Source organism: Myxine glutinosa, chromosome 4 (genome assembly GCF_964187855.1).
Source record: "Myxine glutinosa chromosome 4, kmMyxGlut1.1, whole genome shotgun sequence".
NCBI lineage: Eukaryota > Metazoa > Chordata > Myxini > Myxiniformes > Myxinidae > Myxine > Myxine glutinosa.
Window position 1 is genome coordinate 119,342,716 of NC_136264.1, and position 19,267 is coordinate 119,361,982.

Genomic DNA, 19,267 nt, shown 5'->3' on the forward strand with positions numbered 1-19,267 from the left:
GGCTCTGTTCTCATGTATGGTTTAAATATTTCTCCTGTATCCCTTGTCATTTCAAATTTTATTCCCATATAAAATTTAAGTGGTTTCATTTCTTTTAGTGTTTTTTCAATCAACGTTTGAACAGCAGGTTTAACTATTTCTACAGCTTCAACTATAGACTCTGGTGTAGGAGATTTGAATTTAAAGATTCGAATCCTGATATGTCCTTTGAATGCTCCATCAGTATTTTTAATAGTGATTAAATTTGACAAGTGTTTGTTTGTTTTAAGATGGGCTTTGAACCCCTTCTTTAGGATATCTCTATTACAGTGAATACAATTTTTTTTGTTCTTAGGAAATGGGGATAATTGATTTAGAATGTTGTATGTATGTTTTGCGGTGAGAATATGTTGTTTATAATATTTTACTTCCTTCTCGCAAGTATCACAATAAACCATATTTATAGGTGAACAATCTTGTGAGATTTTGACACTCATTTAACTATGAATCTTTCCTTAAAGCCACGCACATTTGGCACCAAGCCAACTTTTAATCTGACTCAGAACTTTGAGATTCAAGGAAGCTCGAGAAATCACTCGTTGTGTCATCATCAATAAAGCTTGACTCATATTCATCATTTGAGCACAAGCTATCAGAATCATACTCAGAGTCATCAATAAAGCTACTCTCATAACTATCATTTGAGCACAAACTATTAGTATCATAACTATCATCTGTGTTCAATGAAATATTATCATCACCATCATCCAAGTTCAATGAAATAGTAAAATCTTCACTGCTGTATTGACTCATATTTATAGGGCAACAAAGAGTTTATTGTATCCAAAATTAGTTTATTTATTTTTTCATTAAGAACTGTTAATTGATCTGGATTTAATATTTCCATTGTTAATTTAAAAAGATCATTATCGAGCTTGGTATATCTTGGTGGCATTCCATCTCGATTATGATCAGAATCTTCAGAGTCATCAGAATCTTCAGAGTCATCCGAATCTTCAGAGTCAGATGAATCCTCTGAGTCAGATGAATCTTCAACTATTGATGAGTATTCTTCTTCAGAGTCATATTTTTTAAAAACACTTAATAATTTAAACCCAAAGATAACTCTTCTTCCATTATGTCTTTTGCAAAGATAATCTATTTTCATTTCACCCTCAAAATCACAACAAATTTCCATAGTATTCAAGTTAACATATGGGAGTATTTTTTCAAAATCAACAGCATTCTCAATATCTCCTCTATAAAACTCGGGAGCAAATTTTTCATAGAATGTTGTTTCACTATATTCTTTTTCTTCATCTTCAAGCAAATCATAAGCCTTTTTAAGCTGATCAATAATTATTGAATCAACACTGATTAATTTATTATTCCTCATCCTAAATTTAATTCTACCATTATTCCAACTAAACGAATCTATTGATTCATCTTCAATGCGGTAATCAAGTAGGGAGTCAGTTTTTCCATGATTACAAAGAACTCCGCTAAGAGATTCAATTGTGTCTTGGATTGTTCGCACCATTTATATATGAAAACTTTACTTAAACTAAATTACATTTCCATCGAGCCCAATAATTTTTCTTTCAATATCCTTTTGGATAATAATATTTTTAACATTAAAAGTTATCTTCAAATAATCTTTAATTATCATTGACCTAAATGTCATCTCTCCGGTTATGATTTTATTATTAACATCAATATCTGTTTTATTAAAAAATATACATACATCTCCTTTACTTGAGTTGATGGTCTTATCATTAAGTTCCAAAGAAGTGGCGTCCAATTTTTCACCAATCTTTTCATAAATAGCCATTAGAAGGGGGGAGACATGATCCAAATGGACTTTTATCGATTTTTTAGCTGGAATAGAAAATCCGCGGCCTTTAAACATAATTGATGGACTAATATTATCATTTAATTCGGGATAAACCCAAAAATTACCATATTTATCTTTGTTCAACTTTACATCTTTGACACAATCAATAGAACCTTCGGTAATAGATTGAAATTGGTCTTTTGTGTTGTGAAACATTGTATTTATTAATGAATAAACTTGCGTTTAGTTTAAGTAAAAATTTACTATATAAATATGATAAGTTCTGAAGGATATTTAGAATTTCCAGACTCTCCATATGATAAATTAGAGAATTGTCCGGCTTGTGATAGAGTGGGGCTTAATGATGAGGATTCATATAAACAATGTATTTTCTGTGATTTAATTTTAATTAATGATAATAAGAAATATAAAAAAACATATAACTCTTTTAAATTAGAACCAAAAATGAATTACTTTACAAGATTAATAAGAGAGATGAATGTTAAGTATTATGGTGATAATACACCATTTCTTACAAGGGAAGAGACTATTTGTATTGAGGAAATGTATAAGGGTTTAATGATATTTATTATTCAAAATAATTTTAATGGAAATGTTAATACAAGATACTATATAAATAAAATAATGAATTATTTTGAAATTAAACCCGAACTCAGGATAAAATATAAAGTTTCTAAAATAGCTCAAAAAAAGTTAGATGACTTGTTTTCCAAATATATAAATGAATGATTTTTTACCCGTTTGGGAAAATAAGATAAAATTTAATAACCATAAAAACATTCCAAATTCATTGAGATGTCTAATAGTTGGTTCAAGCGGATGTGGAAAAACCTGTTTACTTTTAAAGATGCTCCTTGGTCCTAATTTTTTAGATTATGATAATTTAATAATTTTTACAAAGTCAAGTTTTCAACCCGAGTATCAACTACTCTCACAGGGTTTTAATGTGGGTCTTAAAAAGGAAGAAATTATCGGTTTATTTAAACTTCAAAACAAACTAAATGATTATAATATTGAAGATATAATACAATTATTTTGTGATACACAGAAATCAAAATCGAAACCCATAACTTGTATTCTCAGTGATAATACGGATGATATACCTTCACCTCAAGATTTAGATAAATCAAAAAAGAACCTCGTCATCTTTGATGATTGTGTTAATGAGAGAAACCAAACAGTAATGGATAGCTACTATACAAGAGGGAGACATTCTTCTTGTAATTGTATATATCTTAGTCAATCATATTTTCAACTCCCTCGACGCTCAATAAGAAACAATGCCAATACTTTTATTTTATTTAAGTTAAATTCAATAGATGTAAATAATTTTTGGAGAGATAATTGCTCTACGTTATGTAGTAAAAAAGAATTTGAAAATTATATGAAACACACGATTGGAAAATATAAATATATTGTTGTGAAACAAGATGAGATACTAAATGATATTTTTCAATACTAAATGAATACCGAAGAAAGAGAAAGAAAGTTTAAGGAACATCAACAATTAGTTTCAAAAGTTGTTAAACAACAGGAAGAGATAAAGAAGAAACGGAAACAGAAACTAACTGGTGAAGAAGCCTTTGAAAGAAAACAAGAGAAATTCTTTAAACCACTTTTGAAAACTCAACACCCTACAGTTCCCACGGTAGAATTTACTCCGAAAAAACTTCAAATGCTCAACGATTTTAGTCAGATAACAAAACAAGAACTTGGTGAATTAGAATATGATGACGAGGGATTATTTCGGAAACTTGAGCAGGTAAATCAACCCCCTAATTATGTTGTGGAAGCTCTTCAAAACAATGAATATTCGGCGGGTTCAAAAACCAGAGCAGGTCTCATTCCAACAGAAGAACCAGCAGTGTTTCATCTTGTGGAAGAAAAGGTATTGATATTTAATGATGAATTGATGTTCTTGAGTTCTACTCAACCAAATGTTAAATTAACTCCAAGATTAATGTTTCTTCTAACAAACCCCGGATTCAGCGGTTCAAAATATTTTGAGGAACCACTTGATATGGAAAGAGAGGAAGATAGGGTATATATTGAGTTGCTAAATGCACTTGATTATGGAGTTTCTGTTGCTGGTAAAAGTAAGAAGAACGAGAAGGAGAAACATATTATTGATGCTTTAAGTAAGCTTGGTTCGGGTGTTAGTTTTCTTCCAAATGACCCATCACAATTAGTTAATAGGCTATTATTGTTGTTAGGTAGTAAGAAGGCTGGAAACAACAATTGTTTTAATGAATCCTCAGCCATTTTAGATCAGTTGATGAACATGAAAATAATTAATAAATGTCAATACAAAGATATTTTATTAGATATTAAATAAGATGAGAAGCACAATTCTTAGTTTTAATTTCACAACGAGCGATTACACAGCTTCATTCCCTTACCCACTACAACTTGACCCCCTTACCTCATATGAGGCATCTTTGTTGTCAATGGAAACTTACAATACCCTTTTTAATATCACAGAGAAAAACAACAAGTTTAGTTATAATCCAGGCACTGCCTACAAAACTATAACCGTTTTACCCGGTGCTTACGAGATTTCTCAAATATCTTCAGAAGTCTCTCGCCTTATGAAAGAAAAAGGTGATGAACCAAAAAATATTGTAATAGATATTCAAACACACACTTCAAAATCAACTATTAAACTGAAAAATAATTATAAAGTTGATTTCACGATTGAAAATTCGTTCAGAGAGCTATTGGGTTTCTCTTCAAAAAAGATTGAAAATAACGGGACGTTTTACAGTGATAATGTTATCCAAATATCCTCCGGTATAAATTCAGTATTAATTCATTGTGATTTGATTGATGGTGCTTATAACGATGGAATAAGAACAAATACAATATTTTCATTCAGTGCATACTCAACCCCGATTGGTTATAAATTTAATATGGAACCAAAAAATCTTGTCTATTTACCTGTGTCAGGAAAAACCATATACAGAGTAAATTTTAGGATAACCGACCAAGATAATCGTATGATATCCTTTAATGATGAAATTATATCCATCAGAATTCACCTACGTGAAGTTTTTCAATAAATAAATAATGGTTATTGTAAGAAAACACGAGTTGGGAAAATATAAAATAATTACAGGGGAGGGCATGTTCCTTTCACCAGACTATACAAGGTATGTGGGTAAAGGATACTATAAACCTAAGAGACAACGGGGTGTGGGTCATCAATTTCGAAATAAAGGAGATGGGATAATTGATACTCTAATGGGTATTGGTTCAACCATCCTTAAACATAAAGACCTAATTGGTTCAACTGCTTCTGCCGTGGGCTCCGTTGCGGGTGCTATACAACAAGCTCAAAAGGAGTCTCATAAATTACAAGGTAAAACTCAACTATCTTCACAAGAACGACAAAAAATCATTAAAATACTTGGGTCAGGGTTTCAACAATTTTAATACTATATAAATACAAGTATGGAAGCGATTGATAGTATCTATGATTTGGATGATACGATTATCATTTCAAACTCTACTAAAAAGGAAGACTATTTTAAGGTAAATGCTATTACAGGAACCGACTGGAATTCAAACGGAACAAAAAGTTTTGAAATAAATAATCAACAAACTTACTTGAATATAGCTGATAGTTTCTTGCTGTGTAAATTTAAATTCACTAAGGCTGCGAATAATACTAATGCTACACTCGTAAATGATTTCTTCTGGAAAATGTTTGACAGTGTTCGCCTGTATATTGGAACACAAGAGGTTGAAGCGGTTGATTATGTCTCTGCTACATCTGAAATGATGAAATTTACACTATATTCGTTTGGTGATAGAATGGGTAAGGGAGCTGTTGAAGGCTTTATTCCTGATATGTCAACGGGAACAAACACAGACCCTGGTTATAGTCAAAGGAAGTCAATGTATAATGATGACGCAAAAGCTGAGAATAGTTTTACCGTAGCAGTACCTCTTAAAGGTATATTTGGATTTTGTGATTATGATAAAGTTTTGTATGGTCTTAAAATTAGATTTCAACTACAAAGGAATGATAATGTAAATAGATTGCTTTTTGGGGCTGAAAATGCTTTTGGCGACAATAATAAATTTGTTATTAATGATTTGTTTTGGTATATTAGTGAATATACTCCTAATCTTAAAACGGAAGAGATGTTAAATAGAAGACTTAACTCAAAGAAACCGCTAAATGTATCATACCTTAAAAGAAGATGTCAACACGTTAAACTGGAACACACTACCTACACTTGGAATTTGGGTGTTCTTGAAGGAAAGCCACGATACCTATGGCTCATTTTTAAAAAACCAGATGGAGAGGAGGGTACTAATAAGAATAATGCGCTGAGTGATAATGCTAAGGTGAAACAACTTCGGGTTTCTCTTGATGGCACATTTTATCCGCGAGATAGATTGGAAATTGATTGGGAAAAAAATGATTATGCGGAAGCCTACAAGTCCTACCAAAAGGTGTGTGAAAGTAATGGTAATAATGATCCTATTTTGGATATGGTTGCATTTAAAGGTTTATATACAATCTACGCAATTGACCTGAGTTCTCAAAAGGAAACTATAAAGTCTAATCGAGTGGATACTTCTCTATACATTGAAAGAGGGGAGAATGAAGAAGTTGATGCTTATTGTTTGCTTTTGGAGGAAACAGAATTACAGATTAATACAGATAATGGTGTTATGATTAATATCACATAGGTTTTTTCTCATAAATAAATGGTAGGGGTATATGTTAATCAAATCAATCTTAATAAATTAACATCTTGTATTCAAAATCAAAAGCCTTGTATTATTAATGTTAATACAATTCAAAGAAAAGGAGCTGTAAGAATTGATGTTTTACTCACTCACACACAAGCAAAAACACTAAATGATGTTGGATCACTTAAAATTAAAATGACGAAACCTATGTTAAAGAAATATTCAATAGACGAGTCAAGAGGAGGATTTCTCCCGTTTCTAATTCCTTTATTTGCTGGTTTAAGTGCGGCGGGAGCATTGACTGGTGGTATTTCAGCAGCGGTAAAAACTGCTAACGAAAGGAAGGCACAACTAAAAGCTCAAAAAGAATTGGAAAGACATAACAAGGAGTTGGAGAAACAAATTAGTGGAAGTGGTGTAATTGTAGATTTTGCTCAAAAACTTGAAAGTTTACCTGATAAAGCTAGATTGTTGGTTGGAGATATGCTTTCCTCTATCGCTCAAGCGGGTGTTAAACTAACTAAACGGGGTAATGGATTGTATCTTTCTCATAAATAAATGGATAAATGGTTTAAACAATTTGGAAAGAATACAACGTCAAATATAGAACTAGCCAAGTATTGTAAAACACTAAAAATTGATAATGTGGTAATCTGTATGAGAGATGAATTAATACATATAAATAAGAATACAAAGAATATTATTATGAATTTAGACACACAGAATGGTTCTCATTGGGTTTGTATTCATAATAGTCAGGATAAATATTATTTTGATAGTTATGGTATGCCACCACCTGTTGAAGTAATACAATTCTTACAGAATGGTGTTTATCAAACATTTCAAGTTCAAGAAATTAATTCTAAATGTTGTGGTCAATTATGTTTATATGTATTACTTCAACTCAACAATAATGAAAATTTTTATGATATCATTTTTAATCTAATATAAATGACTTATGTTGGAAAAGATGGTTCTATCTTTGGAAAATCCTCCCAGGATATTGATTTATCAAATTATTATACAAAGGCACAGGCTGAACGACAAAAATATAGTATAAGTAAAAATATTAATATGAAGAATACTTATAAATTAATCAATTATCCAAACCCTACAGATGCGAATGACTTAATTAGATTCAGTGATTTATCACACTTGTTAAATAAAACAGCACGTTTTGTGAAACAAGTAAAATTTACAACCACAACACCTGGTTATACTGACCATACACCTTTCCTCATTGAATTTAACTACCTGCTTACAATTGAATTTTATAAAGAAGGACATTTAGTTAATATGCTAATTAATAAATGGGGGTATGATATGCCTGATTTAGGGTATAATTGGTCTTTTTCAATAAACATAGAAGACCTACATGATTTAAATCAGTCTCGTAAAGAAGAATATTATCCACTTGGTGAAGATAAGGATTTATGTGGAAGTACAATTAGTAAACAACAAATACATGATTTTAAGAAAATAAAAATATATGATAGTATAGCGATGATTCGCATGACAAAGAAGGAAGGTAATGAGATAAGGATAGAAAGCCGAGGAATACAAACCGATTTGGTAGTGGGAAGATGGGGTGGTATTACCTGTCATAATATTAATCTCACATATATTTCTGATACATAAATGGCAGGAAGAAGACTACAAGAGAATTATAATTTTTGTATTCAAGGATACCTACAAGAAAAGGGTGCTCGGTTTTACATACCGTACGAATTGGAACATACACATGGAAATTTTGTCATTAAAAACTGGCCTTATACTGATATTGTTAAACCCACAAATAGAGACTTGTTTAAAGTATTAAATAAAAATGAACTTCTCAAAGTTATGAAATATAAAACTCTTTTAGAAATCGTCAACAAATCTTATTGGTATCCTATTATGAGAAAAATAATTATAGATACAAGAATATCTCAAAATCCAGATGAGTATATGTATAATATTATTTGGGACTCAAGCTCAAGGGTTGTAAGGGCTGAGGAAGGAATTGAAGAAGAGAAGGAGGAGGAGGAGAGGGAGGAGAGGGAGATGGAAATCAGTGAGATTCGTAAAAGATTAAATGTATTACAACAAATAAATCAATCTCAACGCACCGAAGAGGAAAATAAAGAAAGAATGACTCTTGTGAAAAAATTGGTTTTAAAAACGGATGAGATGAGTTCAATTTCAGGGAGGAGATCTAAACGAGAAAGTGGTATTGACTTTAGTTAGTTTTATTTGTAAATAAATGGAGGAGAGAGTGAAGGCATTCCTTAGGATTCTTTATGTTTTAAAAATAAAGATTGAAATGTATATGTTGAAAACCAAAAAGGTTTTGATACTCTGTCGGAATTTTTCTGATAAATAAATATGAGTTATTGTCTCAAATGTAAAAAGAAAACTAAATCTAAAAGTGTATTGTATGTTAAAGCTAAAAATAATAGAGTTTATCAAAAAGGAATATGTCAAGTGTGTGGTTCTAAAAAGTGTCAATTCATCTCACCTAAAAGTGGAGGGGATATACAAAAGTTTTTGTCAGGAAGTAAATTTACAACAACTGGAATTCCTGGGGAACTACACCTTCCAGGGTATTCTTTCTGTGGTCCAGGAACAAACTTGGATAAAAGATTAGATGAGACTGACAATCCTAAACCTTGGTCCAGACCAAAAAATAGGGTTGATGAAGTGTGTATGAAGCATGATATTGCTTATGGGGATACCACCACATTGGATGAAAAACATGAAGCAGACAGAGAAATGTTGTATAATTTGTCTTTGATACGAAATCCGACATTGAGAGAGAAAGTTGATAGGTTTATTGTGAAAAAAATGATAAGTGTTAAATTGAAACTTGGTCTTGGTTATTTCCCAAAAAACTATTAAACTCCAATGATGTTATCAAGACTGAGGAGCTTTTGGCTAATGAATTACATAAACCTATAATCACAAAGTTTAAAAGAAGGAAAGTTTATTCTAAATACACTGACCACATATGGTCCGCTGATTTAATCGAACTAAATAATGATAAGGGATACAGGTATGCTTTAACCGTTATTGATTTGAGGAGTAGATTTGCCTGGGTTGTCCCTTTAAAAAATAAAAGGGGTGATACTTTAATGTTAGCCTTTAAGCTAATATTTGATAGGGATAAAAGAAAACCAAAGAAACTGTGGACCGATGAGGGAACAGAGTTCTACAACAAAATATTCATGAAATTTCTTAAGGGGAAAGGTATTAAATTATACAGCACCTTTAATGAAGGAAAGGCAGTTGTTATTGAGCGTTTTAATCGTACTTTGAAAGAGAAATTATATAAAAAATTCACACAACTCGGTTCTCAAAAATGGGTGTATTTAATTCAGGATATTGTAGATAATTACAATAATACAGTTCATTCATCAACAAAATCAAAACCATCAGAAACATTTACAAAATTAGAATATGAAAAGGAGATTAATTTGAGAAAGCCCAAGTTTAAAGTTGGTGATATTGTAAGAATATACAGATGGAAAAGCCATTTTGAGAAAGGTTATACACAAAAATGGACTCGTGAATTATTTAAAATCATTGATGTAATGGATACAGTCCCTTGGACTTACAAATTATATGATATGAATGGGGAAGAAATATTGGGTTCATTTTACTCACAAGAATTACAAAAAACAAAACTGATAAGTCATTAAACAACAACCATCCATATATAAGTATATAAGTGATAAGATAACGGGCTACCATAAGTATATAAATGATAGAACCAAGTACCATGTAATCAACCTTGGTATATACTTTAATTTAAAAATGGTATGTAGCACTGGAGGCGCTCAGACAAGAACATTGAGGGAGGTTAAAATATTTCTCACGCATAAACAAATATTTGTAGGGTTATATTCACCAGAGTAAAAGGTTCATAAGGTCAGAAGGATCCCACAACTTTCCAGTTGGGACTTGTGTGTATGTGTGAACCCCTAACCTTCACCCAATCCCATCCCTAGCTCAATTAAAATATATTCATTATGTATTGGCCCAAGTAGATCAATTGGCTCATGGTCCAAAAGGATCACAGGTTCACACTAGAGATCTGTGAACCCCTATCCCTCACACATACACAAAAGTTTAACCCCAACTAAAGTTGAGGTTAAACTTTTGTGTATGTGTGAGTCATAATAATATACAGCCCCCAACCCAATCCCATCCCTAGCTCAATTAAAATATATTCATTATGTATTGACCCAAGTAGATCAATTGACTCATGGTTCAAAAGACCCATAAGGTCAGAAGGATCACACAACTTTCCAGTTGGGACTTGTGTGTGAGTGGGTCATAATAATATACAACCCCCAACCTTCACATTAGAGATCTGAGACAACCCCAAACCTTCACATTCGTGAAGGTTAGGGGTTGTCTCAGATCTCTAATGTGAAGGTTAGGGGTTGTTCCAAGTAGATCAATTGGCTCATGGTTCATAAGGTCAAAGGGCCCATAGTCTTTTGGATTAATAGGGGTGTTTTCCCAAATAGGGGTAAACGACATTAGATAGGGATTTCCCATGTTAAACGGGCTGTCCCAGAAGCAACATTATTACCCTACTGGTGTGTGACAAGGAAGAATTGATTCTATTTTGGTGAAGATTTCGGATCAGATAAAAAAATTTTTAGTGAATCTTCACCATTGAGTCTTCAGGCCGTGTGTGTGTGTGTGTGTGTGTGTGTGTGTGTGTGTGTGTGTGTGTGTGTGTGTGTGTGTGTGTGCGTGCGTGCGCGCGCGTTATTACGAGCCTTCTAAGCGCATGTATAAAAAATAAAAATAACCCGCATCACGATGTTTTTTTTTTTCATTGGATGGCATCAATGCTACATCTTGGTCTTGAGGTCGGAGTGGCGTGCTCTCCATAAAATGTGCCCTTAAGACTTCATGACACAAAAACGAGCCTCTGCCTCAGTCATACCAGTCATAACAACTGTCAGTCATATAGTCATCGATTTATGTACAACATACGTGAAGAGTATAACTCCAGGTTTAACAACGTTTTTATGTATATTTGTATATTTTAACTCCTTTTATCCTTTTCGGTCTCCTTTTTGTTTATAGGGGAGGACAGATTTCTGCAAGCCTTCTGCGCTGCGTTAAGTTGGGTTGTGATGCAGCAGACATCCAGTGCAACATTGACTCGGTCAAAGATGTATCCCACACCACTTTGGCTCTTGCATCGCAGCCTACGCTCAATGCTCCCCTTGGTACTTTGCACTGACCTTTTACCGCAGCACCGCCATAGATTCATGGGATGAACCCTTAAATAATGACAATGCAAAATGCAATTTTGCCATTCTTTCCCTTCCCTCCCTGTCCAACCCGACAGAGGTCATGTACGTGCGTGTCCCACGAGTGTCCGTACCTCATCTGCCCAGCCCTGAGATTGTGTTTCGAATTGTCGATGGCAATGATAGGGCCATATTTGACATCATCAGTACCAGAGAGCCGAACTTCCTTGCTGGTTAGTGCCTTTTTAAGTAAGCAGACAAGATTGTAAATATGAGATGAAAATGCTTTGATTTCCATATGATTGAGTATACTTGCATTTTCAAGAAAATCATTGAATAAATGCATGTCTGTAATGCTATAAGGAAAGCCTTTGAGGTTCACACACGAAGCGAGTGGTGCTTTTGCTGCTGTCAGGCAAGTTCATAGCTACAGTGCCTTCAGAAAGTATTCACATGCCTTGACATTTTCATATTTTGTTGTTACAGCCTGAATTAAAAATGGATTAAATTGAGATTTTTTTTGCCACTGATCTACACATAAGTGTAGATAATGTGTGTGTTTTTTGTCAAATGTCAAAATCAAAGTGGATTTATTTTTTTTGAATATTTTTTACAAATTCGTTAATAATGAAAAGCTTAAATGTCTTGAGTTAATAAGTATTCAACCCCTTTGCTATGACACTCCAAATTGAGCTCAGGTGCATCTTTGATCATCCTTGAGATGTCTCTACAACTTGATTAGAGTCCACCTGTGGCCAATCCAATTGATTGGACATGATTTACAAAAAAACACACATTTCTTTCTAGTAATCTCACAGTTGATAGTGTATGTCAGAGCAGAAACCCTACCATGAAGTCCAAGAAACTGTCCGTAGCACGCCGACGTAGAATTGTGAGGAGACATAGATCTGAGGAAGGCTATAAAACAATGTCTAGAGTGTTGAAAGTTCCCAAGAGCACAGTGTGACCAAGTACCCATCATTAGGAAATGGAAAGAATATGGATCTACCCAGACTCTTGCTAGAGCTGACCGTGCGACCAAACTGAGCAAACTGGCAAAAGAAGGACCTTGGTCAGGGAGGTGACTAAGGACTCAATGACCACCTTATTTGAAAATTGAACGATTTGGCATGAATGCAAAGCCATATGTCTGGCAGAAACCAAGCACAGCTCATCACCCATCTACCACCATCACTACCATGAAGCAAGGTGGTGGCAACATCATCCTATGGGGATGCTTTTCAGTGGCAGGGACTGTGAGACTTATAGACTTATAGGGATAGAGGGAACAATGAATGGAGCCAAATACAGGCAAATCCTTGAGGATAACCTGCTTCAGAGTGCAAAAGACCTTGGACTGCGGTGAAGATTTACATACCAACAGGAGAATGACCCGAAGCATACAGCCAAAGCAACACTGGAATGGCTTCAGAAAAGAACGTGAAAGTCCTTGAGCGGCCCAGCCAAAGCTCAGATTTGAATCTCATTGAGAATCTGTGGAAAGACTTGAAGATTGCTGTTCACCGACGCTCCCCATCCAATTTGACAGAGCTTGAGCAAATCTGCCAGGAAGAATGGGAGAAACTCCCCAAATCCAGATGTGCAAAGCTGATACAGACATACCCAAGAAGAATCAAAGCTGTTATCACTGCCAAAGGCGCTTCTACAAAGTATTGGCTCAGGAGGTTGAATACTTACGTGAACTTGATAGTATTCATAGAATACTTACCCTGTGCAGTCAACTTGTTGCAAGCCAACTCTTCTGTTTTTGAACTTTCTTTTTCTTTGATCCAATATGGCTGCCAGACCACGTGAGCGATGACATCATAAATTTATATTCTCTAATATAATTGTTGCATAGATCATGCTCAATACATTTCAAACTGATCAGACTAAGCGTTGTCCCTGTCGAATTATGACGTCATAACGAAGGCACCGATGACATCATCATTAACATATCTTATTCCCCATGGGGAGTAGTTGACAATGAGCCAGGTCTCAATTTTTTCCATGGAGTGGTTTCAGAGATAGAGTTGTGAAGTTTTTCCAAGATGGTGCCTGTACCACGTGACCTATGACGTCATAATCATTAAAATATTCTACAGGAGGAGGCCCTCCTATGGTGAAAATTTCATGTCAATCGGACCAACGGTTGCCGAGAAAATGAATTTTTAAAATGCAGACACGGCACACCGCACACGTACGTAACTGAATGCTTAACCCTGCTTTTCGATTCGGGAGCGCAGGGTAATTAGATATTTCTGTATTTCATTTTTTATAAACCTGTAAAAATTTCTAAAAACATGTTTTCACTTTGACAGTAGGGGGAATTTTGTGCAGATCGGTGACAAAAAAAAAAATCTCAATTTAATCCATTTTAATTTTAATTTTTTTTTATGGTGGCCGGAGCGTAATGCTGCTACCGGCACCGATGTGTTATGGTCCGGGATTCGGGTTTACTACAAGGGGGTTAACCTCCGTTCCCTCCCGAGCTTACCTGACCTGTGGCTGCCGCGCACGAATAACTTCGTGCTTAGCAGGTTGTGATTCAGCAACTAGGAACGCCGATTGGTCCGTCACGCGATAGCTTACCTGCACCACATGACGGTCCCAATCGGGTAAGAACGTACCGTTACTTACCCTCCGGCGATTTCCTTTGTTCCTAGATGGAAATTTAGACGGCTGGGCGAAAACCGTTGGTAACCGCCAGAGGGATGCTAATGCCGTTACGGTCGATGTTAACCTGGATACGAACAATGGCGGATCAATGGAGAAGAGACATTCACAGACAGATAGAAAAGAAAAACGTTTCAACGATTTGATTTATTGCAGATATTTACAATGTGATTATTTCAATAGCAAAGAAAAAGGGACGAGAAGCAGAAACTTGAAGGCACGTGTTAGGGCCACAATGTCCAAGAACCAAGAGCCAGCACAACTGCGACCGCCTGTGCCCAAGAGAGCAAATGAACCGTGACCGCTTGTGATGCCAGCCACAAACTGAGAGCTAGCATAACTGCGAGCGCCTGTGACCAAAAGCCTGGACCAAGAGAGTCAATGAACCGTGACCGCTTGTGATGCCAGCCACGAACCAAGAGAGAGAATCAATCTCTTCAAAATCCCTTTGTTCACCCTCCAAGGGGGAGGAGGGAATCTTGGAGGTCTCGTGGCTCTGGATTGGTGGAGCCCTTTACTCCGTCCACAAGCTCTCCCACAGTAACTTTCACCCTGATTGGTGAGTTTCTGATCCTGGACACCATGGTGTGCCTTGGAGCCTGGTGCATTGCCTGGTAACTTATCCCTTGTAAGTGGAGGACCTATCTTTCCTTTCCGCAATGCATAAAGACATACTAACCTGAAATAAGGGGGAAGGGACTAAGATAATGGTCTGCTATGAAATAACTATTCAAACAGACCTGTATGGTGGTTGCCATTACTTTTTAGTGTTTTCCCAAAACCGCAACAATATAATACACAGTTCATTTTCTAAACTTGTTTGTCAGAAATTAAGATAATTTCCAGTATTATATTGACTTGTTTGTTTTGTTTTGTCTTGTTTTTTTTTTCTTTCAGGAAAGCTGAGAATCCGACAGCAAATTCAGGGTCCTTATGCAACACGGCTCAAAGTTGCGTTGGATTTCTATCGTGCGGGAAACCTCACACACCGCAACATCATTTACATCCATGTATTTGTTTCACCTTATGCCTTTTGATAAGCTGCTTGTCCCATGAACACCATTGCAGGGATCCTGTAAACCATGTAACGGGTGATACCCATGTGGCTTTGTTCTGAGTTAATGGTACATTGTCTGTTCGGAACCTTTGTGCTGTTACATTGAACGTCTCAACGTCTACATCCATGTTAAGTAATACCATTTTCCTGTTACTTAGTGGAGTTTGCTTGATTGATATCAAGATTGCAATTCATGTAAAATTACACTGACATCTACTAATGTCTTTGACCTGCATGTGATTTATGCACACACTCCTCCACCAGCGTTCGACCACTACACAACAACAACAACAACATGCATTTTAAGGCCATTTTCCCTGCTAGAGCGGGGGTTAGCCTTGCGGTCCCCATGACAATCTTCTCCATTTAGCCCTATTTTCTGCATCTCCCCTTGTTAACCCCCTTGCCCGCATTTCTTCTTCCACCATCTTTAGCGAAGTCTTTCTCGGTCTTTCCCGTCCTCTACTTCCTTCTACATTCATTTCCATCACTCTTCTCAACCAGTCACTTTCATCTTTCCTCAACACATGACCAAACCATCTCAACCTGTTTCTCTTCACAGCATCAATCACAGGCTCTTTTCCCATCATCTTTCGCAATTCATCATTTGTCTTCGTCAGGAAGGGCATCCGGCCATAAAAACATTGCCTCAAACAGGGAACCATGATTGTCATGGGGCCCGCAAGGCTAACCCCCGCTCTAGCGGGGAAAATGGCCTTAAAACGATCATTCATATTTTTTCTCTCAACGATACTCCGCACATCCACCGAACCATTCGCATTTCCACCCTTTCCAGCCTTCGTTGCTGCTCTACGTTCATTACCCATGTCTCGCTCCCATAAATCATAACACTTCTCACACATGCAGCATACACCTTTCCCTTCAGCTTCAACGACACTCCCCTCCTCATAAACACGCCACTCAGTCCCCGAAACTTCTTCCATGCACATCTCACTCGAGCAACTGTTGCCGAGTCTGATCCACCTTCTCCATTCAGCATGTCTCCGAGGTAGCAAAATGTTTTCACACCTTCCAGCTTCACGCCGTCTCCAAGATCCAACTCAACATTTCCTCCATCTGCAGCTCCCTCTGTGCACACCTTACATTTGAATGTAGCTGCCACACTGGTTAATGACCCTCTCAGACCTCTACTTTTTTGATGAACCCACTCAGCGCACATTGTACATTGAATGGAGTTCACTCCGACACCCTTCCTGCACACAGCACATGGTCACTTCCCAGTTCTTTCCACCTCACCACATGCTTTACCACTTGCCATCACCTTCGTCTTTCCGATATTCACCTTCAGACCTTTTGTCTCCATACATTCCTTCCACTTGTTCATCTTCTCCTTCAGTCCATCCATACTTTCCGCAATCAACACCAGATCAACTGCATACAACAACTCCCACGGTAAACCCTCCTTTACGTTCTGAGCCAGCACCTCCATCACAGCTATAAATAGTATTGGACTTAGTACCGACCCCTGATGCACTCCCACCTTCACCTCAAACTCACCACTGTTCCCGTCCTTCGTCCTTACAGCTGTGCGCGCTCTTTTGTACATTGCCATCACTACTGTGATCAACCATTCCTCCACTCCTAACTTCCTCAATGCCCATGTCAATACTTCGCGTGGAACCCTATCGAATGCTTTCTCCAGATCAACAAACCCAAGAAACAACTTCTTCCTCTTCTCCATGTACTTCTCCTGCAACTGCCTCACAATAAAGAGCGCGTCTGTCGTTCCTCTTCCTGGCATAAATCCAAACTGCATTTCGTCAATCTTCACCTTCTTCCTTATCCTCCTCTCCAACACCCTTTCCAATACCTTCATTCCATGCTCCAATAACTTTATTGCTCGGTACGAGCCACACTTCAGAGGGTCACCTTTCCCCTTGTATAGAGGGACGAGGGTACTCAGTTCCCAATCCACTGGAATGCGGCCTTCTTTCACCACCAGATTACAGATCTCTGTCATTCTCTTCACACCCCAACTTCCTGCTGCCTTCAACATATCTCCCACAACTCCCGTTGGCCCTTCCGCTTTTCTACTCTTCATTTCCTTCGTTCGACCACTGTTGATATAAAAATGTTCTTCTCCCTAGGACCAATAGATCATCAGAGTATGCAAGGCCTGGAACTCTATTTAGTATTAACATTTTGCGTAAAGGAACAAGCAAGATTGTGTACCATTCATCAAAATGAAACTACATTTGGAAAAGTTGTCAGTGGGTGGTCAGGTAAAGGAATGGGTGATAGAGCTGTGCTGGTCGATATGAACCTCGCCATATCTCTGCTGGGCCGTTGTTGCTGATATGTATCTCATTGTGGCATCATTTCTATTGGATACTGGCCAGCTGACTTATTGCAACATGTTTCCAAATTTGGTGGGATTCGTCAAAGTACAGACCGGCAAAGACATTAATTTACGTATTAATCATTATCTCTAAATCCCATGAGAATCATTGTCTTCAGGTTGCTTCAGGACAACTAAAATATTTCAGATAACAAAAACGAGTTTGCTCTTTATTCTTAACGAGTAAAATGCCTGTCAAAAATGACAAGTTGGAACAGTTTATTCAACAGTGCAGCCTCGTGAGCATGTCAAAGTTTGAAGCCTCGGCCTAGTGTCAGGTGTGCTTATATGTTCTTTATTTATTAGACATTCTACGGACGTAAATTAACACTCATTTTACTCTGCGTGCATTGCACATCATGTGCAGCGAATTTCACCTCCCTGTGCCTTGTATTTAGTATTCTTTTTAAAAACACTTCTGTACACCGCCGTTGAGGCTCTGTTTGCAAGCCACCATATACAATTCCAATAGAAGAAACATAATTACTCTTTTATGGAAAATGTTTTTCGAGTTTGCTTTAGGCTCAAAAATAGACCTGTGGGAATGATAAACTTGACAATTTGTGTGGCTAAGTAACCACAAGATGGACTGGTTATGCAAAAGGTAAACTTGAAGATTATCACGCAATTTATATTCTTCATCAAGTACGGGGACAATACTTCAAGCAATAAAATGAATATATGAATGCAGAATCCAACACAATTTTAAATACAAGTGATGGTTATCCTGCAAAATCGAAAAGCTTTAAAGCAATTAATATGTATACAATAAATATTATCAAAGCATAAAAGCTCAAACTTAACATAAAGAAAGGAAAAGGAAAGCAATTTTATGCCTCAACTTAAAAATAAAAAATTGTTTACAAAGTCGAGATTTGTAGAAGAGCATAGAACATATAACGAATCAGGACATAACAGAATAAGACTACAACGGCACTCAGTAGAGAGCATACCTCCACCAGGCTGAACAGTTTAAGTTTTGTATCCCACTGATAGACCAGATCTGGATTCGGGCCTGAACCAAAATCTAATCGGTTTGTTCTTGTCACTTACCCACCTCACCAACAAGTTTTATCATCATCCATCCACAACTTTTTGAGATATCGTGCAATGTATCATTTTTGGCCCCATCATCCAATGGTGAAGAATCACGTAAAAAATATAGTTTCCAGATCCGGATTCAAATATCCTCCAGAATTAAATCAATTATTCGTTGTCACATACCCAATCTGTCCATCAACTTTCGTCATAATCTGTCCACAACATTTTGAGATATCGTGCTAAAATAGTTTTTGGCCCTAACATTCAATGGTGAAGAATCACTTCAAAAATTATAATATTCAGATCCGGATTCGAATCTTCTCCAAAATTGAATCAATTCTTCG

At 36.2% G+C, this 19,267-nt stretch overlaps 1 protein-coding gene across 2 annotated transcripts in view; it reads left to right on the plus strand.

Annotated features, from left to right (window-relative positions):
* The window catches only part of LOC137425132 (fibulin-1), an 87,404-nt gene extending 68,731 nt beyond the window's left edge, over positions 1-18,673 (plus strand). For both annotated transcript variants that reach the window (XM_068113254.2, XM_068113255.2), the window contains 3 exons: positions 11,621-11,766; positions 11,889-12,023; positions 15,364-18,673. In XM_068113254.2, coding sequence (XP_067969355.1) covers positions 11,621-11,766; positions 11,889-12,023; positions 15,364-15,503 — 421 coding nt within the window. In that variant the 3' untranslated portion in view covers positions 15,504-18,673. The remainder of the gene's footprint in view (positions 1-11,620; positions 11,767-11,888; positions 12,024-15,363) is intronic.
* The last annotated feature ends 594 nt before the right edge of the window (positions 18,674-19,267 follow it).